We start from the raw sequence: 23,755 nt of genomic DNA on the forward strand, positions 1-23,755 counted from the left end.
AAGAGCAGTAGCTGGCTTAAAATGAGCTTCTTTCATACAAGCTTACCACCAAATATAAATACAATATCTGAGCACTGCATCTGAATTTTTTTTTTTAATTCAGAATTGCCAATTATTTTTGATATACGCGCTTGATCTGGAATCGTTAATTATGTACTTTTCACAACTGTGTAATTCTGTCTTGGCTGGCAGCTATAAACTTCGCATCCGCACACAGGGAGAATGAGGAGGTGTGGCCAGACTCCTCTGACCCACCCACCTTCACACCAATCATCTTTTAACACATCACAGGCAGAACAGGTCTGTACTGGAGGTTCAGTGCCAGCTGGAGGAGAGGCGCATCCCTCTCTGACAGTATTACAGCAGCAGGGAGGCCGTACGGGGCATTGTGTCACCAGAAAAGCTCTGGCCATCTACTGTAATTCCATCTTACATTCCATGCCACGTCCTTGGGAACACCAGCCACACACAGGCAGAGTTAATAGCATTTAATTTGTGCTCAGACAAGTGCCTTTACTGGTTGAGTCACTCTGGAAGTTATTTTAGCCTTTAGCAGTTACATATACTTTAAGACAGGCGAAACGCTTATTATGTTTTATCCGAGATATACTGGGGTGGCACCCTGATGCTGCCTTGTTTAACGACTTTTAAGGGATAATTTATATTACTGGAGACAGCAGTTTGAATTTTTATGACTAAACTGCAAAATGAACTGCAAAGTATGCATAAACTGTGCTGATGTTCCCAATAACAGCACCTTAAAACTAGACAATCCCAGAAGGCTATTGTCTATGAGATTGCTGCTTTGCTTTAAAATTTCTATATTTCTATATCAGGATTATATACAGTATATAGCTTTGCATATAAAAGAAATGACAACAAATTACGAGGTTACAAAAATTTTACCCTTGTACCCTTGTATTTATAGACCTGTATACAAGGTATCAGAACATGTAAAAATGTCATCAGGGTTTTAAATCAGCGAAAACGTTATTGCTCAGAACTTTAGTGGCTGTTTCATAGTAGCAGATTGAAATCAATATGTAATTTACACAAGACTGGGATATTTTTACACTTTATACCATGCAATAGATAAAGTGCATTATTATACAGTATCTGACATACCTGTGTGCAGCTGAATCTAGAAGACTTCAATCATTTAAGGACCTATCAGTTTTTACCTCACTACAGCATCTCAGTTTCTTATGAGAGGATCTAATATTAATGTGAGCAATGGGATTGTGCATTCTGTACATTTTAACGCCAAAATACATTTTAGTGACTCAATAAAAGTAAAACAATACTTACCGTTTTAAGACAAAAATAAATTCAAAGCTTCCACCTGCCCACTATATCCCCAGTACTTTCCAACAGGTAAACAAGACATTGCCCTTCTTCTTTGTGTCCCTTGGCTGAACCTGATCCCACAGCACAAAAACAGAAATCAGACTCCCATTGCAGAGCAGTGTGATCCATGCCAGCTTTCACAGGCTGAAGACTCAAGAAAACATGATGGCAATTAAGGCACAACACAACCGGTCCTAATATTTTTGAAAAGACAAAAGGCCTGAAGTATTCTGTACATCAGCCTATGTATTCTGCAGATAGTAAGGATCAAACTCCTCTGCAATGCGATTAGTCTCCCATAAGCCTTTGGATGTGTGTGCTGGAATTACCTCTGCGATTCCACCACTGGGGTACAGGTGTACTCGGGAGGGTAGTAGGGAGGTGGTGGGATTGGGGGAATAAACTCATCGAAATCCAAAGCCTGGTGCAATATGGTGCCATGAGGGGTCATACAGTCTGGGTTCATAGACCGGGATCTGTGAGGAATAAACTAAAAGAAACAAAACAAAAACAACAAGAATCAAAGGACGCTCAACACTGCAGGAGGGACTGAGGATCGATTACAGACTGAAAGAAGTGTCCAGATGAATATAAGAAGTACAGTACTGTTAAGTAACCAAGGCTTTCAAAACAGAACTCCTGTCTAAGCCAAAGGAAAGTGGAACCGACTGAAAATGAAGGGCAAAAACAAAACAGAAAAGCAGTTGAGCGTACGGGAACCGCTGCATTCTGAGAAAAACAAGAAGAGTGAGTCTAAGCGATGTAGATGCCGATAACAGCACAGGTTTGATTTAAAGCAGGTTTCTGAAAGCCTGCACAGGCCGCTGGCCTCACAATCACTTTCCTGGACCCATCTGGCCATGGGGGAAAAGGAGAGGTAACGTACAGGTGAGCTCAGTTTCAGGTACCGAGGGACAAGGTACAGAGTTTGCTTTGGTTCCTTTTCTCATCAAGTGATCTCTTTCACGTCACCTGGGCAGAAAGCCCGAGTTCCTGCTTGAAATCAGGCAGACACCTGCACTGCAGCACTGGACATCTGGCACTGTTATTCACCCCTGTCTTCCTTGCCAGTTGAAGACATTTTTAATCTTCCCATCGCCTCGTTGTTGCTCTAAATCCACCTTCTTCACCCTGCGGCTTCCTTTCAGATTCAGCTAGCAGGCTCAGATCAGAGGTGATCTTAGACCATCAAGACCATGAGCCAAAAAATGTTTTCTCCATTCTGAGTCATATCAGGTTAACAATCCTAACTAAATAACTAACAGCATCAGAATTGTGTGTTTAAAAAAGTTCTGGTTCTCAGGCAGCAGTATGTTTAAGCCACTCGGCTCTAATTTTATTATATCCTCGTTATCCGCTATTCGACTCTTGGGGTGCATTTGTCTTTGTGAAAAAATCCGCTGTAAACCGAACGATTGGTCGGCATCAGCCAGTCTTGTGCCAATTCAATACCTCGTGATAAGAACTGTGCCTCAGCTCTGCAGCAAACAAAACCCTCCAGAAAAAGACTGTAACATCTGAAATAACTGCCTTGAAAGCAGCACTATGACACTACTGACTTTTAACAGGGGGGTTGGGGAGGAATCGATCATCATGAAAAGAAAAAAAGAGAAACTGTGGTTTCTATATTTTATTTCTGCAGGAAGTGCAAATTCCAGGAGACAAGAAACCCATATACTGTATATATCCCACTAGTTTCACCCTGCGATTTGTTTTTAACAAAAGAGAAGTGGCAAAAGCAAATGAAATTTGAAAATGGTTGTATCTGTCACTGATGGTCTTCAAGTGGCTCTAGTGTTTTGGAAATCACACGATTGCTGGTCATGGCGCACACACTGCCAGAAGGTAACAAATTTCCTTCTACTCTTTCAAGCTGCTGCAACATGCACCGCTAATATCATTCGGCTAAATCAATCACTAGGCTTGCCCTTTAGAGCTCCCATTTACGTGTGATAGAATTTATGATGTAAGTCATAAATGTAAAAAGGCTACTGGTATACAACATTAAAATTTAATGCTCCTGTAAGTTTATTACCCTCAAATCAGAAGGTCTTGCTGGTGAAATACTCTGGAGACATTAAAATGTCACGAATCAGATCTGAGCCACCTGCATTTTTAATGGGAATCGTGCAGGAGCTACCTCAAGCTGTCACCCGTCACTAGGCCTGGAGTACAAGTCAATCTTTTAGTTATAAAACCTTGGAAGTGAAGGGCAAAGAGTCAAAAATTTCATTTCGCAAAATTAATTTCCCTCACTATTGGAGGGATGCAGTCAGGTTTGGGCACAGAAATGGCGGCGCTCAGGATAGCAACTGAAAATAAAGGCATAAAGTGATTTGCTTTTAGAAACAAAATACCTTTGCATTTTACAGACCTTGAAGAAACCATTATAAAGCCTATTGAGAGACTGAATAAAAAAAACATTATGGTATTTCTTTAAAGCTATTTCTAAGATATATAGTCTAAGAATATTTCCAGTAAGAATCCCGTGTAAGAATCTTTGGGAAGCTCTCCATCCAGCCCAGGATGGCTCCAGGTTGAACAGGTGACTGCATATCGGAAGGGAAGCTCTTCCACAGACCAAGACCGTTTTGTTTTTCTAAACACATCTGCGCTCACCATGTGCAGGACATCGGTGGAGACCATCTGCATGCAGCACATTGCAGTGGCCAGGGCACAGACGATGGTGGAGATGACATTCAGGGCACAGACACTGAACAGCAACTCCTGGGAGGAAACCAAGATCACAGTGTTAGCAGCTATGCATGTTGAATAAAACAGCTGGCAGTGAGATTAAATGTGGGCACAACTCATCACCCTGGCCCATCAAATAGCCCTCGCTGTCGAACAAGGCACTGCTCTGTACGCCATACTTGTGGCAGCAGTGGTGAAAATGGAGTGGTGAGAACAAAGTGGTAGGCTACTGTATATCACCTTGCGTGCCTTGTAACAAGCACTATAAATCAAGGTGTTAGCCTCCTGGCTGGCTTATGGAAATAGAATTAAATGTATCTATTGTAAATCAGATTCTGACAATCTGAAGAGAAAAAACAAAAACCATTGGCCATCTTTCCTGCCTTTTTCAAGCACAACAGTGCGTGCAAACATTTACTTTCTTTCACACTAGTCTGATACAACCTTAAAATTTTAATTGAACAACCAAAATCAGCCTCACTCTAAATGGACAGTTGTTTCTTTCCAGGGCACTTGGACAATTTTACAATGAAAGACAAATACAGTATCCAGTTAAGAGAGGTCTTTCCAATGTTTGTGAACGCTTCGTTGGAAACTGAATTGAGCCATTGGACTCCAGGCAGCCTTCTTTGTACTTCCTGTTTAGAACTCCAAGCTGGGCTTGCTTGTAACGTAATGTGGGAAGGAAACAATATGAAAATCCAGCTGGGAATAGTGTGCATAGTTGTTCCAGCAATAAAACATACTTAAAGCCGGCAGCTATTCCCATGATTACTTTAAAATACCAGTCAGCTGCTTCACAGATTGCATATCACTCTAGGAAAAAAATCATTTAAAGAAAAGACCTCCATACTTCAGGAAAAAGTCCTGTTTTGAATTGTTTAAGGTTTTTTATGCTCAATAAAGCACTGTGGGTTCATACCAATCTTCTTTCACATAATCATCACATTACTAACCACACGATCATATTTTCCACGAGTGTTATCATGCCATTAACTGTATTTGCTCTACAGGTCAATAAAGAAATTGTTACTAACACAACTTCTATTGATTGAAGATAAAAATCATTTTTTCCCATCTTGTTCAGTTCATTTAACAGTAAGATTAATTTCATAAGGGAATGTTACTTGCAGTTGTCCAATAAGCACAGTTTCATTAATGTATTTTGTTTGATAATCAGCAGACAAATTCTTAGAAGAATTGTCCATTTCTGCCAGTGACAGTATGAATTAGGGGTAACAAAAACAAGCCAAAGTCACTGACTGGCTCTTGAGTCCATGGGCTCAGGCATAACAGAAATGCCTCGTTTTCTCCAAAGCATTTCAACTGCTTCCAATGGGTACAGGCAAACAATCCTGGATATCACACTTAAGTGAAATAAGATGGTTTAGCAGCAAAGACACAAGGACAGCTTTCTCTCTCAGTGCAGTGTATAGCTAACAAACCCCAGGGTGCCCCTGGCATGACTGGCACAGAAGCTTGTGCAGCACACAGCGCACAGCTGTTACATGAGTGCTGTTGACATGAGAAGCCATATACACAACAGGCCAAGTGCTCACCCCCAGATCCAGCCAGCTCCAGTCTGGGGTCCCAGATGGGCCCTTCTCTACCCACAAGCCAAACACACAGGGAGAGCCGGAGAGCCCAAAGCCTGAGATGGACACCCATGGCTGCAAACTAGCGTGTGGGGAGGTGTTTGGCCTGCAGCCCAGATCAAACCCAAACAGCTGCGTTTCCCACACTCTTTCAGCAGGGGACGGTCTAGGGGTCTCGTGCACAAGCACAGTCCAGCTGTATACTTTAAAATAGTAAGGGACTGGCAAGTCAAACACTGTCGTTTTCTCAGCCCTGGGGTTGGCAGCAGCTCGGGGTGGCCTGTCTGGACTGTCTGCCCTGAGAGAGAGCTGGAGATCACTCAGACAGCCAGTGGTCCAGGTCAGGGGCTCCCGGTCCTGGTCCTGGAGGAATACACACACCTGCTGGCCTTCACGGCAGCCAAGCTTCATGACCTCCCTGAAACCTCCATCGAAATAACAAGGCTCTGGATTGAAATTTCTGTGAGTTACAAGTCAACTCTTAAACAGTCAGAACCATTCAAATTAGTCACCTTGTTAAGTCAGTTAAGGGAACAGTTATGCAATTGAGAGCATGACTGGAGCTAAACCCAGCAGGTATAGTATATGTGTGTGTGGGCCTCCAGGAGCAGGGCTGCGAACAGGGTGTCTATCATCACAGGCTGAGCCCCCATGCCCTCTGCAGTCTTGGAGAAGGTGAACGGCTCGTGCCAGGCCTCGAGGGGCACACTGCGTCCGCAAGTGAATTCAGCGTTCATATCTGATTTCATTCGCAGCACGCACCAGATGAGAGAGAGCTCCAACTGTGATGCAGATTGTTCAGCCTGACACGGAAGTCATTTTAATGACTTATTTTAAAGCCCTACTCTAACTGGCAACACTGTACTAAGAACTGATTAAAAACATCATTTATCTGGGAATGGTTCTCCAAATCAAGATTCAGGGCCATTGCTATAAAACCAACATACAGTACAAACCCCTATCAAGGGGCCAATCAGAAATTCCTTTCCTTTGTTCTAGCCATCTCCACTGCACAACTAGAGATCAAGAAAACCTGTTCCCGACTGGTGCAGGAAGAGAGAACACACAAAGTGCTTAGGATTACTCGACATGACTTCTCAGCTGGACAGTCTCCCCACCACAGAAGAAAAAAGAAATGTTCCCTCTGCAGTCACAAGTGCTTCAAAATACAAAACCCAGAGTAACCTACACCACAGTTCAAGAAAAAAACACGTTCAAATCCACTCATGCCAAGCAAAAACAGTATTATGACTAAAAGCACTGTATTGTTTAAATCTCATCAATATTATTTAAGAAAAACAATGTCTATAAAAGCAGTATGCTGGAGTACGGACGTGTGCAGATAAGTCTGACCACTAAAAAACTCACTTCTCTTCTTGATTGCATTCAACTATTGCACTTTTCTTTCGTATTTCACAACAATTCAAAATGCAATAATGAGCAGTGAAACCTTTTCACCCATGAAATTACCCTTTTCTCTGCACATCTAACTTTCCATTACATTGGTTGTACATAAAATATCTAGAAATAAAAACCAATCAGATGGAAAGGGAAAAACAGGCCACTATCCGAGTCCCCCTAGAAAGGTGCCTTAAAGACTAAATTTATTCAGAACCAGTCTTCTCTCTAATTTTACTTTTAAATATGTAGGGGCAGACTATATGTAGTAAAAGACTATTAAAAATATATATATGCTGTCTGTTTATATTCTCATGCTTAGTGTTGTGAGGAGCGGGCGGACTCGCTCTCAGTCTTCTTCTGCAGCTGTGCTCCGAGGACAGACGCCAGGCCTCACTGCGTGATCTTCAACCTCTACCAAGAGTCACCAGCCTCTAAAACCCAGACTGGGGCTGTCTCCTTCATAAGCAGAATTTATTATGCTTTTTTTTTCTTTAAGCACTAGCATTAAGATGCGTTGTTCATCCAGCCATCCAGTTTCAATGCACTTTATTCAGTTCACGTTCATGAGAGAGCCAGAGCCAATCCAAGCAAGGCAGGGTACACCATGGATGGGACGCCAGTGCATCGCTGGACACACACATGCACAGAGAGGTAGCTTCTTCTGTTGTATATACTGTAAAATAATATGCTTTAAGATCATGAAATAATTATGCGTTGAGTCCTAGGTGGCAGACTGGTGTGGTGGTTAGCATGGCTGGGGCCCTGGGTTGCTATCTCAGATCTGGACCTGGTGTGTTGTCTGTGTGGAGTTTTCTCCATGTTTGCATGGAGTAGTAGGGCAATTAGCTTATAGGGAAACTGACCCTGGTGTGAATGTGTGTGTCTCTGTCTGTGTGTCTGCCCTGTGGTGAACTGCTGTTCTACCTATTGTGGAGCCACCTTTATGCCTGTTGCTTGCCAGACTAGGCCCTGGCTCCCCATGACCCTGAACTGGAAGAAGCGTTTGGATAATATTAAAACCTAAGATAGAATGAACAAATAGATTTGTAAGTGTTTTTTGTAAGAAAAACCTTCAGTATTAAGGTCAGGACACAAATGTAGCCACGCACAAGGCCAGAAAGAGAATGCCTCAAACACATCCCAATTCAAAGATCTGGCTCAATTGTGTGAGCAGTGAAAAGGGAATAAGACTCAAATCTGCTCAAATTAAAGGTCCATAATTAATTTGTGTCATGTGGGAAATCAGTTCCTTTTATCTCTTTCAGATTTTAAAATTAAGAAGCATATACAGAAACACGCAAGCTGAATTCGAGATTTTATTTCAGGTCTCCCAGGATAAAATTCGTATTTTGCGGGGCGACAAGTGTATTAAAAGCAAAGTGTTCATTTAACAAAATAAATCCCAAATGCTCTGTGGTCACAGCATCTGCAAGGCTACAGCTGCACAACTCATTTCAGAGCATTGTTTATTGCAAAAATAGTGAAGTACTTAGAAATTCGCCAAAAATAACTCGAAACACTTAAGAAATATAGTTCATGGGCAAAACATTCACACATTCTGTCTTCCTTTATTTCAGCCCTTTAAAAATAAAGCAAAGAAAAAGAAAGAAAAGAGTTCCACTGGGAAAAAATCATACAGTTAAAAATAGATACTGGAATCTTTTATTTTTCCAGCATGGTTAGATTTTGTGTTTATTCACATGTCTGCAGAACCTGAGAACAGTTATGAGGCTGGTGCTTCAGAAGAGTGTGCGTAATCACTTCATACATTTGTCCTGTGTAACGCTTTTTAATAAAAGACACTTCTGTACCCTGAGTCTTTCACACCAGAAAGGAATGCATTTCTGAGATAAAAAAGGTTTGATTTGGCCAAGATGACTGCTTGCAAAACTGCTATAGCATACAGCATGATCCCCCAGTTAAGGCACAAATCTGACAAAATGGATTCTGTCACTAACTGCTAATTGTTTGTTTTTTAAAAAGGTATGGAGCTAGACAACGAGCTCTGGAAACAGTGATTGACAGATCGTTGTGTGATCAGCAGTGATGCGGTTAAAGTAATTCACTCCATATGAAACATAAATCATGCTGTTTTTTTTACCATAATTGCTGCTGTGAAAATAGTTTCTGCTTTAGTGTCATGTTCATTTTTCGTTTTGAAGACAAACTTATAGTTCATTTGAGCATAGCCTAGGCTCACAGTAACAAACCGAAAAAAAATACACACTCGATTTTCTTTTCGCGTATGACAACTTATTTTTATTCTCTTGTTTTTCTTTTAAATGGGAAGGACGAACACCTTCTGCACAGCTACCCTCGGGGCTACGAGATAACACACTTACAGTATACTGCTGACTCTTACTGCAAGAAGCTGTAACCCAAAGAAAGGCAAAAGCCTTTCAGCTAAATCAGTGACAGCAGGAAAGCAACACTTCCGTCACGATCTTCATCTTCGTTTTTTTAAATGCCAACAGCAGATTTGTCTCGTTTCTTTATGAAAGAAAGGAGTTCCCCAACAGGACACACTTGCTTAATTCCAGGGAATGCTTGCTTGACTCTTTTTCTATTCCTTTATTTTACTCGGCAAACCAGTTGAAAGTGGTTTCCCATTTACGGTGATGACCTGGAGAAAAGTCATATACTGGAGCACTGCAAGAGAATATACAACTGTACAACAGCAGTATGCCATCAGGGATATAAACCCCAAAGCAATACTCCGCATGGCCGATTCTCTCATGTTTCTCATGTCACATACTGTAGCTTCCAAACACGCCGTCACTGTCTTGTTCCCCTGGAATAACCCAGCAAATATTCCGTGTATCTCTACACCACATGGCAGGGGATCACTACTGATGTGCCATTTCATAGTTCCTATTAAAAGCTGCCTTGCATAACACTGCAGCAATATCCTAGAAAAACTGTTGCCTTTCTGAAAAAAAAAGAAGGACTCTTGCACATTTTTTTGTTTGTTTTTTTAAGCGTACAAAGCCACAAAAACTCGTGTCGCCGGGTTAAGGTGAAACAGACTCCGCTTGCTGCCCCCTTTCTAAACAGCCACAGGTCAAGCGATTCATTCTGCAAGGAACGAAAGATCGCAGGAAATCCTTCGTGGAATTATAAACAGACAGGCAGTTGAAAAATTATCAGAAGGTTGAATCACTAACCACACAGTCTGGGTAAACAGCACGCTCCAGTCCGTGTTCAATCAGGTTCCAATTTGTGAGACTTGACCATTGAGGTACCTCCTGTCCTGAAGGCATTCCTATCCTCTTTGGGTTTAAAAGATAAATATACAGTGTGGTGCATTATGATCTCCCTAGTACCTGAGCGACTGCTGCAGGAATTTACAGGAGAGACCTCTGACAGAGCAGCCTTCATTTACAAGCCCCACTGCTAAGGCCAATGCACCACTCAAGCAGATCCCTTTTAACCTCAACCATGCTAAATCTCACCACTGGGTGGCGCCTTTTCCCCAAAGCACGGGCTTTGGTCCTAATAAAAACATTCTTCTCAGAAAAGCCTCTGACAGTTCTGCCCATTCATCCACTCTCCACACTCACTCTCTGCTCTCAGCAAGTTCAACACACAAAGCCACTTCACAGACAACTGAGAAAACATACAAACTGAAAACGATCTCTTTTATTTCCTTTCTGCTTTTGTCTGTTCATATAATCTGACTGCCATTAGCAAAGGATTTGTTTGTGTTATTCTAGTGCTGGAAACGTCTATACATCTGCCTTACAGATGTGAGCACTGATATAAAGTTCTTCTGGGTGACTACCATTTACATATTTACATAGTAATTCATGTCAGAGCTGCAGAGGTAATACATTTAAGGGAACAGCTAATGGGCTGTGCATACAGAACACACCACCTCTCCAAATGACCTTGCCCTCAGCTAGTCTGTGGTTAGAGTAAAACATGTGGAAGGTTAAGACTTTTGATTATTGATTGATTTTTTGGATCAAATAAATTAGCATTACAAGTTAGCTTTTAGTTCTACTGAAATTCCTATTTTTCATGCTATGTGCTAGATACTCATTAGCTGATGTGACCTCTACAGATAACTTTTCCTTCTACATTATTAGATTTTTTTTGTTTTACATACAGTACATTAAGCAAAATGGGAAATAAATATTTTCAAAATCAGCATCTATCTCTTAAAACATTAGGCATTGGAAGAGATTCTGAGGATGTGGGTGTAATGTAAAAATCTGCTTCAAATAATTGCACAGACAAGGCAAACAAGGGAATATAAAACCTGTGAACAATTAGTGGTACAGATACTGATTCTCCATTCTCAAATTTCACAGCTTTCTACCTGTGTGTTTTTAGCATCGCATTAACAGTCCTACCTGAGCAACATGCATACCTACTAGGCCCAATGCAACAATGCTTCCCATGAAATAAGATATACCAGAATTTCATACATTTTAAAACAGCTTGCCTGAGTGGAAATTGTAGGGTAGCACATAAAAAGGCCTACAGCACACTCTGTAAAATATTTCACAAAACTTGCATTAACCTCAAGTCTCACAGGAGCCTGTTTTGACAAATGTGTAGAACATCAAAAGAGCTATCTTTCCATTTTCCATATTCTTCAGAAAGACACTTAGAAAATGTGGATCTACAGTAGGTACTTATTACAGACCTTCTTATGGTCTCTGAAGCGTCACCTCAGAGCATGCTTTTCTTCTGGTTTGTGGAATCTGTGAGGCATGCGATTCTTCAATTTGTGAAAATGCAACAAAACAGAAGGTGTTTCTGGTGAACCTAAGCACACACTGAAACACAACATGCGTGTTATCCATCTTAAGTTCACATAAAATTAAGAAGAAACATTTACACAGACTACTGAAAGACTTTATTCAGCATCTGGATAGATTCATGGGACACTTTCCAACTCTGTCACACCATTTTCTTACTTGGAAAAAAAAAAGCTGGCGTAAACTTAGCATGATGGCATGTGATTTATGAATACAGCTCCTTGTGTTTAGTACAGGGACACTAAAATGGACAGGAGAACAACGCACAGAGACTTTATTCAGCCTTTTCCTAGCTTTTCTACCATTTCGCTTCTTGACAGTCCACTGCAAAGGCACAAGCAGATCGAATACTGCTTTTTCAGGCACCAGAAGGACAAAGAGGTTTAACACAGACTCACTACAAAAGGGCAGACCTGGCGTGAGGCTGGGGAGGGGCACGGGAGAAACGGTGCATCACGGATGAAGTACAAAGAGGGCAGCAGGAAGGATTAAAATCATATTGACGTGCTATGGATGCACTGGCAGATTGCATAGTATATAATCTTCTCCAGCTGAGACCCCAGGACAGTGACTGCATGTAAATTAGATGTGAGTATCTGGGGTAACTGATAACACAAGGGCTCCAAAGCTCGGCTATCACAGAGTATCCTGCCAATAATTAAGGCTCATAATCACAGAAGCATGCATGTTATCAGTTCACTAGCACCCACTCCACAGCTCATGAAATCTCTCCAGCTTTCCACAGCCATTCGGGAAACAAGGTTCACGTCCAGGTAGTGAAGAGTCAAAAAGCAGAGATATCTCATCAGTCCTTTCCTGGCTGAGATGAGGTCAATATATTAATATGACCTTTTTTTGCTGATAAAGACAAATAATAATAATTGTTGATGTTATTATAATGGTAATTATTCTATTACTAGTAGTTATTATTAAATCATATATACATCAGGCAGTCATCTGCATAAAATAAGCTAAATAATAACAATAAACTACATTAATAAAATGGCTATGGATGCCAGCAGAACCTTAAGGAGTATTGCAAGTAGCATGCAAACAAAATGAAATAGTAAGAACAGCATACAGATGTGGATGCAGTCTAGTAATGCAAACAACCTGTAAGTATGTATTACACCATAACATTAGACAAGTCCAACTATCCGATAACTTTGCCAGCTCAGAAATTAATTAAAATCAAACATAAAATACAATACAGTGAGTATGAGTTATTGAATGACGCAGTCGAAAAGATCACAAATGTTGCTCAAACAGATGAAACTTGAAACAGGTGCCAACAGATGGGCAGGGAGGTAGTGGTGTGCTGTCTGCTCTAGGGTTTTAAAGTCAAAGTGAAGAAAGGAAACAGGACGACAGTTCTAAAGGAGTGGGGGAACAAGGATGGACATGGAATATAAGGAGATGAATTTGGGGCTCTAGCCTACATGAAGGGAGTTGAGGAGGGTCTCCTAAATGTAACTGGTGGCTTTTCTTTGTGGAAAGACACAAGATCAACTGGGACTGCTTCTTCATTTCTTTATTTAATGAAATTATTTTGTGTTGTCTGTATTCTAACCCTTTTTTTTATTAAAGTACAGATGGTTTTCATGCGAACTGAGTAGCTTCTAAACAGCTTAGGACAACTTAATACAGTATAGTTAATGTCTTTGATAGAAAGTCAATGTTTAAGTGAACACAGAAAAAAAGAAATATGAGAAGCCCAGGCCACATCCATTTTGAATTAATTTAAAGATCCTTTTAAGAGCTCTTTCGTCTGTGAAGATTCATTAGAATAATGTTCTATATGGTTCAAAATGAACAGCAATACCACATCTGTTTTTTCTTTTTAAAGATACATTCATTTTCATTTATGTTTGGTTCTCTTTATTATGTGGCCCACCATAAAAAGGAACTGCATGAAGTAAAGGCACTTACTCAAGATGAATACATCAAGGGCTTTGTCAGACACTTTCAATTGTGCTTGCACAGAGAGGGCATGGTTTCTTTGGGAGACAATGTCAGGAGTCTGGGCACTGGGACAGAGTAATCCTTTGCAAGAAACGAGACTTTCACCATCCTGGATTTCTGTAAGGAAGTTTAAAGAGCTCCCTGGCACACGTCAAAGGCAACCTCAGCTGCAATTTAAATTCAAAGCTACTTGGCTAGGAAGACAGGGTCATTTGTGCCTCTTCTCACCAGAACTCATGCAGTGTCTGTTTAAATGGATTTTTACAGCAATTAGGGATGCATTTCAATAGATCTGCTCATCAATATTTTCTCTAATGCTGCCGGCTTAGTGTTGTACAGTATCTCAAACTCTAAAGAATTAAAATAATTTTCAGAATGACAGGCAAGTATTTACGAACCTGATAATCAGACTGAACAAACTTTGATCCAGAAATTCTCTATAGCACTCCTTGGGGGGTCTACTGTAAGGAATGCTCTATTGTTCATTACAATAGTAATGAGAAATGCCATTTCATTTTGCTGGAGTGGAGTAACTCTCATATCACTTAATAATACTTTTATGGGAGTCATTAAGAAACATTTTTATGAGCTCCTGTAAGAAATGTAAAACACATTGATTCTTCTCTCAACTTGTGCATCTTTTTAAAAGACTTTCACCTGCTTATTGATGTTATACCTGAAATCAATAAAAAGCGTTCGAAAATAATTTCTGACTCAAATACAGTATATGTTGCAGAAGGGATCTTTTTAGCAGCTTTTCTGAAGGAGAAACAGAAAAAGACAGCGTCAGAAAGAATATACCCTCTAAATTAAGCTGTCTGTGCTCAAGAGTACCATCACTATTTCATTCATCTGTATCAGTTTTATATACGACAGCTGCAGAAACTTAGCCTGGTCAACAACACTCACACAGCTGTTTTCTAGAGTCCGAACAAAAGATTTCTTTCTTGTAGTAGTGCTGGAGGTTTTCAATTGTGGGTTCACTGTGCGACTAAGATAAGTTAAATTATTTGGGTATTATAGAGCAGAGTATCCATTTACACATATTAATTACAGAAATTAAAAATATTATGTATAATATTTAAAAGTGCATGTGCAGTTTGTTACCAATGAACTTGATATAAATTTGGTGACTGGCTCAACTGACAGAAGAGCTCATCTGAGCTTAATGATCTGGGTCTGAGCATAGGCCATGTCACTATCCGGATGTGACAGGGATTCCGCAAGTGTTGGAACTCAATTGTCTGAGTATCTACCCTCCCCCTGAGTGCCGCCAAGGGGAGGGTAGGCTTAGATGGTCTGGGGCTCTCTCAACTCATAGGGACACAGCGCTCCCTGTGGCCTCACTGGTGATTGAATCCTTTTCAATTGTAGCTGAACCTCCACTGCGGGACTGTTGCCTGTGATGTGTGAAAAGACAAGTGGCTCAAAGGTAGGAGGGAGGGACAGAGGTGTTTCCCTACACTTCCTTGTTCTCTCCTGCAGGCGGCTGCAAAGTTTATTGCCGCAAGCTGAGATGTGAAAAATATAACAAAACCGAATGTGTGTAACAAAAATAATGAGCCATACTAATGAAAAAGAAAAAAATGTTAAATGAACATAAGCTACTTACAGTATGTAAGAATGAAGACAGCTCTTTTCACGTGGACTGGAGTAAATTGAGCACTACTGGATTGATCTTTGAATCTCTGAGCACTGTGTGTCTAAATGCCTCACAACTGACTGGATGGATGAGGATGGGCCAGGGATGAGCTTAGTGACAACCACTGGAAAGCAAAAAGCTGAAAACTAACCTTGCTGTGGATTTCAGTGTCGTGACAAAAGTCTTTGTGATAGCATCAGATCAGCAGTGCTACAAAAATCCCCACTTAAAAAGAAATGCAAGCTGGCAGTTCAGCAGACACCTTCACTGAACAAACAGACTCAGGCACTGAGGAAGACACCTGTCAGAATGACTGTACCCTGAGGTGGTCTTCTCTCGGATTTTCTCTTGCCGAAAAACGTACGGACCTTCCCGACACCTGTATCCACCCCAGTGAGGAGTTGTGCATGCTGACCCACCTTCAGCCTCAGCCGGATGGTGTTGCATTCCCTCAGTGGGTTCAGCTTCAGCGTTTCCCCTAGGTTATTGCAGCCGGGACTCTGCTGCTGCATCTCACAACACACGCAGACACCGTCGCTGTCAAACTTGATCTGGGAGGGAGAACAGAAAGACCCTGTGAGCAAACCAAAGCAGAGTGAGCAGCTCTGACAGTCGCATGGGCCCACTGCCACCAACCCCAGTACAGGCCTTCTGTTTCCAATACAGATCTTGGCCTAAACCCCATTTCCAAAGCACTTGAAGACATCCAGATACTTTCCTGCATGTGGAAAAACAGTTGGGGTCTTTATTAAGTGTAATATGTAAGCCAGCGGACGCTTGAAGACATGCAAATAGTGCAGCAGTGCTCAATTGTATATCACTTCAGAAAGGGTCTGCAGAGTCATCTGGATATCTGGATCCAGAACTTATTTTTTGGCTCGGCAGCACAATCTACTTTTGAAAGATGGTCTGTTATTAAACAAATACTGATCTCCTGAACTGCTGCTGCCCTGCTACTGGGCGGCTAATCATGTCAATCCAAACACATAATGCAACAATCTGGAGTCAGCCAGCAGGCAGACACCCAGAATTTACCAAAAGGCACAGATGACTTCCTCCTCTAAAACACTGCAGCACTTAATACATATCATATTATCACGTAATATGGTTCTGTAAATTATAATATTACTCACTACTGAACTGAGGCAAGAGCTTTGCTCCAAAACCTTGACATCATAGCAGATATTCTAATTATCATAATGTCACTTCAAGCACAGTACCTGACTCACACTGCAGGCACAGAAGGGAGCCAAATAGCGTACAGGGAACACCAAAGGACCATTTGATCTTTTTGCATTTAACGTGCAATGCCTCTATATTTGTAAGAGGGCAGTGGTTGAATTTTAAAGAGGCAGCGACCTTCGTTAGTGAATTCAATGCCCCAGCAATGTGGAACCTCTCTCAGAAACACAGGACACTAACCTAGCCAGCATGTGTTTGGGAAATGGCAGGAAACCTAAACGCCCAGAAGAAACCTACATGGACAAGGGGAGAGCATGCGAACTACTCGCAGGAGGTACGATGGACTGGGATTGAACCTACAACGCAAGGGCTGTGACGCAGCAGTACTAACCTCTGAGCTACCATGTCTCCCGTATGTGCAATACAGTACGTTACAGAAAAAACAACAGAACAATTGCAGTGTGCTCCACTGGGCACGTTTACACACATAGAAAGATGTGCCTAGCTCTGATGGCATTAACAATTTACAAAATGACAAATGACCCAGAGAGCTTGGCTTAATCCAGCAATTTGTAGACAGTCCGATATCATCATCATAAACTGCTAGGAAACTCCAATAATGGCAAAGGTTGATATAAGGCCAGTTTTAAAACATCTGTCACAATTTACTACTATAAAGGCCCTTAAAAGGTCAAAGCTACAAGGGCCGCTAATGTAAAAAAGGCAACAGTAATACATTTATCACCATGTGCAAAGATATATTCAGATGAGAGTAAGGGTGAAATCATTTGGATTCTATCACCATTAAAAGCAGATATACCATGTTTTAAATAATTGATTTTGACTTTAAAAACTATCTCTGAAGTTACCTAACATTTTTAGGCAAATGTGAGTCAGAAATGCATCAAACCCTACTGTTAAAGTAAAGTGCTTACCAGTTTTAAGAGTTCCTTTTCAACTGTCCAATAAAACTGCTTTGAAAACCATTTGAAAGTACAGTACTAAACAACAAAGTGACTTTGACTTCAGAAAACAAAATGCACCAGTTTTATAGCACCATAGCAAATGTTCTCTGTCATTATCAATGAGTCCATCATTTGTAAAAACAACATTGGAAATAGAGCGACTGATTACCTGTTGCTGTAATGAAATGGGGTAAAATAAGTAAAACCAGACATTCAAAGTGTTTTGGATTCCTCTGTGTGCAATTTCAAGAGACTGTTGCAAGTTCACTTTTATCTGTCTCTCGACTAGCTGCACATACACAGTGCTGGCAGTTTAATATAACTGACTTATTAACTTTCTACCCTCTTAAAGACATCCTGGGATCCAAAACATCACCTTTTTTTTAAGATTGCCTCTCATTTATGAGTATACATCATACGGCCTGTGTACTGTGACAGGGTGATACATAGACTCCACAATTATCTGTGATCATCTGAAAAATCTTTGAGATGGAATACTTTTATGATTAAATATACATTATTAAATGCGCACATTTTTTGCTGCTTATGTGCACGCAATGTCCACCAAATCTTAATGTCTTTCAATAACCAGCAAATAATTTATGAGGGGCTGAAATTATTCAGTTAAATTAAAAATCATTCAACGTGTGGAAAAAAAGCAATACGGTAGTAACACAAAGTGTTTGCGGTAACAGTGTATTAGAAATGATAAATATTTTTCTGAGTGTCCAATAGAAACAGCAAGGATTTAGATTTGGGGATATAGCAAACAGACTAGTGAATGTACTGTATTTTCTAAAACTATAACAAAAAACGTTTACCAATGAAGGCTACAGCTGACCTTAATAGTTCTTCTCTTCCTATAGGATTCTAGGAGCAATAAAATTCTAAATATTAAAGGTTTTCCAAAATCTGCAAAAATATTGCTTGTAATAATAGTATTTAGGTCGCATTGATGGGAACCTTTATAAAGATTATGAAAGCTTTTATAGAACAAAAACACCAGCTCCACTCTGGAAGTCAGACTCTTATTCTTTGCAATAAAACAAAAAAACTCATCTTGAAATTCAATCATTGGAATGACTGGGCTTTGATCTCTCTCGGCACTGTGATCTTCAGCTCCCTCCTTCATCACATCTATTGCACTGGTCCTGCTAGCATGACACACGTCCTGGCTGAGCTCTGCTGGGGTCCAGAGCGCGCTCCAGTCGAGCAGGCATAAGGACCCCCCAACCTCTGCTGGCAGAAGAGCCGAGGCCATTAATGTAATGAGTGGCCACACTGGAAGCAGACACCCACCATCTCAAATAATATGATCAACCAGAGGAGACTTTTTCCCATGAACCACTATGAACCACTGTGCGCTGACATTTCCTGATCACACATTCATCCAATCCAAGGAGCACACGCAAATAATTAACACGGCCTGACCCCGTCACAACTCCCGTGATATTAACCGCACCAGCACTGACAGAAGCAGAGACAGTAGGGCACAGCACGAAGGCAAGGTGCCGCTCTGTGTTTCCTGGCACGCACTCATTAAGAATTTTGCATCACCAAAGTGAATACCAAACCGCAGTAAATTACCATGGAGCAAAAGGCATGAAAGTTCAGCACTTATCAGAGCCTCCCATAGTCACAGTATTTCCTTTTGTTTTAAACCTTGACTGCTTTGTATTTTTCGTTTGCAGACTGACCCGCAGAGTAAACACTCCCTTGCCTGGATTGACACATCTTCAATTCCCATTTAATGCATTTAAATAACACTAACCTTTATCTGTGCTGATCTTGTGGCTTATCGAGAGACATATAAGACAGCTTTTCAGCACACGGACATAAAGAGCACAGGTACCCTGTTATTTTCCACAGCTCTGACATCCACAGTGCCTTGCAAACATATTCAGACTTTACAGTTTTCACATTTTGTGGCTTTAAAGCTTGCAGGCATGACAGTTTGAAGCAGCAATTAATATGTTATACACAAAACCTATCCTATGCATTCAAAGCGAAGAACAAGAAAGAAGAGTAAATAATATGAAAGAAAAATGGTAAAGTCATGATTGCTTAGGTGGATGACACAGTGACGCAGTGGTTAGCATTGCTGGCTGAGTGTGCTGCGTCCCTGGGTTCAATTCTGTAGCTGGGGTGCTAAAGTATCTGCATAGAGTTTTTATTGGTTGTATTTGTATTTGAGTTTGTTTGCTTGCTAGGATAGGCTCCAGATCCCCTGAGACCCTGAAGTGGATAAAGCGGTATGAAAATGGGTGGACGATTGCTTAAGTAATCAAACCCTTAGCTGTGGCAAGCCTAAATTAATTTAGATGCACAAAATGACCTTACTGCTTCACAAAATGAGCTGAGTGACCTCTGCGTGCAGTAACAGTGGTTCTCAGGATTGCACAATAAAAGCACTTATCTCTGAGAGGTTCCTTGGTCAGGTAGTGAATTTCAAACAAAGAATCAACCTAAGGGCATAAAGTCATTGAATGACACAGGTCAGGAGAAGGGTAAAAGAATACTGAAGTCTCAGAATATTTCAGACCACGCCTAGATCAGGCTAAAACTCCCAAGCAGCCGCGCAGGGAGAAAACTGGTGAAGGATGCCACTCCCAGGCCTTTCAGAGTCTTAACCTAAACCTGATTGTTATCTTTTCAAAATATGTAATTCCCTAATCCAGAACCTTCCCCTTCATCACCTTTCTTATCCACTTCCAGAGGAAAGTGACACAAAGCGTTTCTGTTCTTTTTCCTGATGAGCAGCACGGGTGATTCAGATGTGCTGGGAGACATGCAGGGAGCTGTGACTGGTTCGTTTAATGGCCAGTGTAAACTGTGAAAGTAAATGTAAGTTCCTCTTTATTCTTAGCACCCACCATAACATTTCCCTCCTTTTCCAGCATTTTCATGTCAAATGATCAAATGATTAATTCAGTGTTCTTGTCATTAGGGTGCCTGTTTACCAGCGCTCGTCTGTTTTAGATTTTCCTCTGCTCAGTGAGGAAATCCATTAGTACTGGTTGCAGTGTAATGCAAGACTTAATTAAGATTTTTTTTCAAGCCACTTCCTGCTTGTATCCGACTGAAGAAAAAGGTGAGGTGAAAACCTGATTATATTGCAATCTAATTGAATTGGGAAAAACACATACTTAAAATTTCAGTCATGGGATACGGTCTCCAAAGAGGTGTTAATATGAAGGAAGGGGGCTGGTCAGTTAATTTAATATGCAAATCTCTCTTCCAGCCTCCCAATTAGTGACAACAGCTGTCACTGCAGCAGACTGTAAGGAACTGATTATCTTGCGGCATCTCCACAGCCTGGTGTGGGACTCCATGTTCTTAAAGTGATGCCGCACAGCCACTCGCTCCTGACAGTCTCCTGCTGTACTGAGGCCAGGCATCACCCTGTAAAAGGACAGGGTCCCAGTGCATCAGATTCAGAAAGATCACCTCCTTGCCTGTGTCTAAAAAAAAACAGAAAGCCTCCATTACTGTATTCTGCAGGTGCCTAAGTTTGCTGAGTGACACACAGAAATGGGAAAACCAAGAGCATTTTCAGTTTTGCTTTTTACAACATCAAAGAACAGTCTTCTAAGAACACATGGCAGGAGGGACCAGTAAGAGATGAACAGCAGAGCCACCTACAGTATACCTGTGACGCTGTAAATGAAAGCTCAGCAAGCTCTAAAATGACATAAGAGACACTCCCTATAGTAACAGCAATAACAATACTTACTAATAATTCCAGCAAGAAGACAAAGAAGAATGACTCTGTATAAGCATTAAATACTAACTTGTTCCTTATTAGAAAAATGTGCTAAAAATATGCAGGAAAAGGGTCTCATGCCTATGTACAGTGAATAAAAGTGTTTTTTTAGGTTTATGATATTCTGTAATAATGAAGGATCGCACAAAAGCAAACTACTGTATGCATATTTCATTTTCATCCTAAAACTTTAATCTACCTTACAGACCTGTTTTTTTTTTATTTTGATGGCTTATGGCATTGTGTACCCTGAACGAGAGCCGACCTTTAGAATATCTGAGTTAAAGAGCAGCTGAGGTTTTCTGCCGTAATGACATCTCTCTTCCCTCAAACAGCTCTTTTGGACTGACTCACTCAGCTCGTCTGCATGCAGCACTACAGTATGTGAACACTGCCAGAACTGCAGGCTTTAACAGTACTAAACTATTGTCTCAGACCTGAGAACCAGGAACATTAAAATATTTTCTATTAAGTAAATATCACTGTAAGTAATAAGTCATTGTACTCAGATAGAAATGAAGATAAAAAACTGATTTCACTTTTTACCCATTGTATACTGTAGGTTCATTAAGAATTTGACAGTCACTTACAGTAGCTCTCAAATCTAGGACACAGAATTCTAAAGAAAAACAAGACAACTTTTCCTTAATATTGAATGTCTGGGATGCCACAGGTTGAATAAAGATCAGAGTTTTTGACAGAAATTTCTCAAATTTTAGATATTACACAGTTATACATGACATAAGAGCTTCTATGCTAGTTTTGTCTTACTCGAAATTTACAATAATTTTTAGTAGAATTACTTGATACTATCCCTTGCTCAATCACAGATAAGGAGTGGTCGTCCTTGTATCGCTTTCTTTAAACTAATACTTATTATGCAAACAGCCAGCTGGGTTTAATGTGGGCAATGAAACAACAATTTGTGAAGGAAGTACTGTATGTGCATTTCAGATTGGTGTGATGATTGCCCTAGCAAAGTCACTGCATTGTTACCATGAGAACAAGCAGTTTTTGTTCTCATTTGTGTGGTATTTGAATATTTGAACTGAACTCCATAATGCACACCGAGGCACACTTTTTCTAACAATCACTTACAGGTATATCTGAGTTGACAAAACATAAAGTAAACCCCACGATATGAAATGCAGAAAACTAAAAGGTGTGGTGTCTAAGGCAGAGGTCTCCTGCCTTAGGTTCTGAAGGACAGGTGTGTTTGCCGGTGCTCATTCCAAAACAGTTCTTAAGTCAAACCATCTAAGTACAGCCTTAACTGAACGGGCTGGACAGTCCTGCAGGTGCGGCTACTTTACGGAGACCTACTGTAGAAACCCTGCAGACATGCCGACCCTAAGAAATGTTCAGACGAAAATAATACAAAAATGAATATAACTGTTACAAATGAGACGAGATCAATCATCCCATCTAGCTTGTAAAAGTCCATGTGAGTTCCAGACAGACTCCTGCAAAGGCACAGCCTTCCCACTGACGGCTCCAGCTTCCTGCTCTGCAGCAGATCATAGATCACCCGGGCACCAGGCCCACGGTCAGCAAGAAATAAGAAAATGAAAAGGGCGAGAGCCGTGAAGAAGGACTGAGAACCACAAACACCAACTTTTAATATACTGGAAGTTTTAAATCAATATCATTTCCATGATATTTAATTGGTGCCCTGTCCATTATAAAGCTGTCAGATGAAGGGAATATACAGCAATTCTTTGCCAGTACAGAATTAGTGATCTCATGGAAAACGCAGAGCCGTGAAATCTGTCTTTCCATTATCATGGGAAGCGATGGGAACAGTGTACACATAACTAAAGCCAATCTAAGCACAGATCCCCAGGTGACTGAGCGTCTCTCTGAGATGTTAAAGGGAGAGAGTGCCCAAGCAGCCACTCCATATGGGACCCTAAACCCTGCTGAGGACAGCTGTTTTCAATCTGCTAGACTCTTGGACTGCCGTGAAGAGAAAGATCTAGAGAAGGACAGAAAAATTCATGAGGAGCGCACGAATAGGCGTGTTTGATCTGCAGACATCACTCTGTGCTCACAGTCAGTTAATCTGAGCACGTCACATTCAGAAGGAATGTGCAGAGGACCAGGCGGCTCTAAAATGTCAAACAGATGGTGCAATACTGCAGGTAATGTCACAGCAAACAGAAATTTATCATTTACTCTTGCACGATATTCTTCCCCACAAGCCAAAAGGAATAGTTCAGGTTTAAAAGCTTAATAGCCAATTAGCCACAAGAATAAGCAATAAACTAGAATACAGGAAAATAACTTGTCAAAGTTGGTGAAGAAGCTGTTTATGAAAAAGACTTTTTAGGCTAATTTAAATATTACAATTATTACAGCTGACAGATTTAATATACAGTGAATCCTTAGTGTAACTGACACACAGCTTGCTGGTTTCTTATTCTCCTGTTTGTTGTAAC

At 40.8% G+C, this 23,755-nt stretch overlaps 1 protein-coding gene across 1 annotated transcript in view; it reads right to left on the minus strand.

Moving 5' to 3' along the window:
* entrep2 (endosomal transmembrane epsin interactor 2) overlaps positions 1 to 23,755 on the minus strand; it is a 145,313-nt gene that overhangs the window by 9,946 nt on the left and 111,612 nt on the right. Inside the window, exons 4-6 of the mRNA XM_088920057.1 lie at positions 15,827 to 15,958; positions 3,967 to 4,074; positions 1,677 to 1,837 (exon numbers count right to left, since the gene is read on the minus strand). Of these exons, the coding sequence (XP_088776183.1) occupies positions 1,677 to 1,837; positions 3,967 to 4,074; positions 15,827 to 15,958 (401 nt within the window). The remainder of the gene's footprint in view (positions 1 to 1,676; positions 1,838 to 3,966; positions 4,075 to 15,826; positions 15,959 to 23,755) is intronic.

This window comes from Atractosteus spatula, chromosome 7 (assembly GCF_055471065.1).
Source record: "Atractosteus spatula isolate fAtrSpa1 chromosome 7, fAtrSpa1.hap1, whole genome shotgun sequence".
NCBI lineage: Eukaryota > Metazoa > Chordata > Actinopteri > Semionotiformes > Lepisosteidae > Atractosteus > Atractosteus spatula.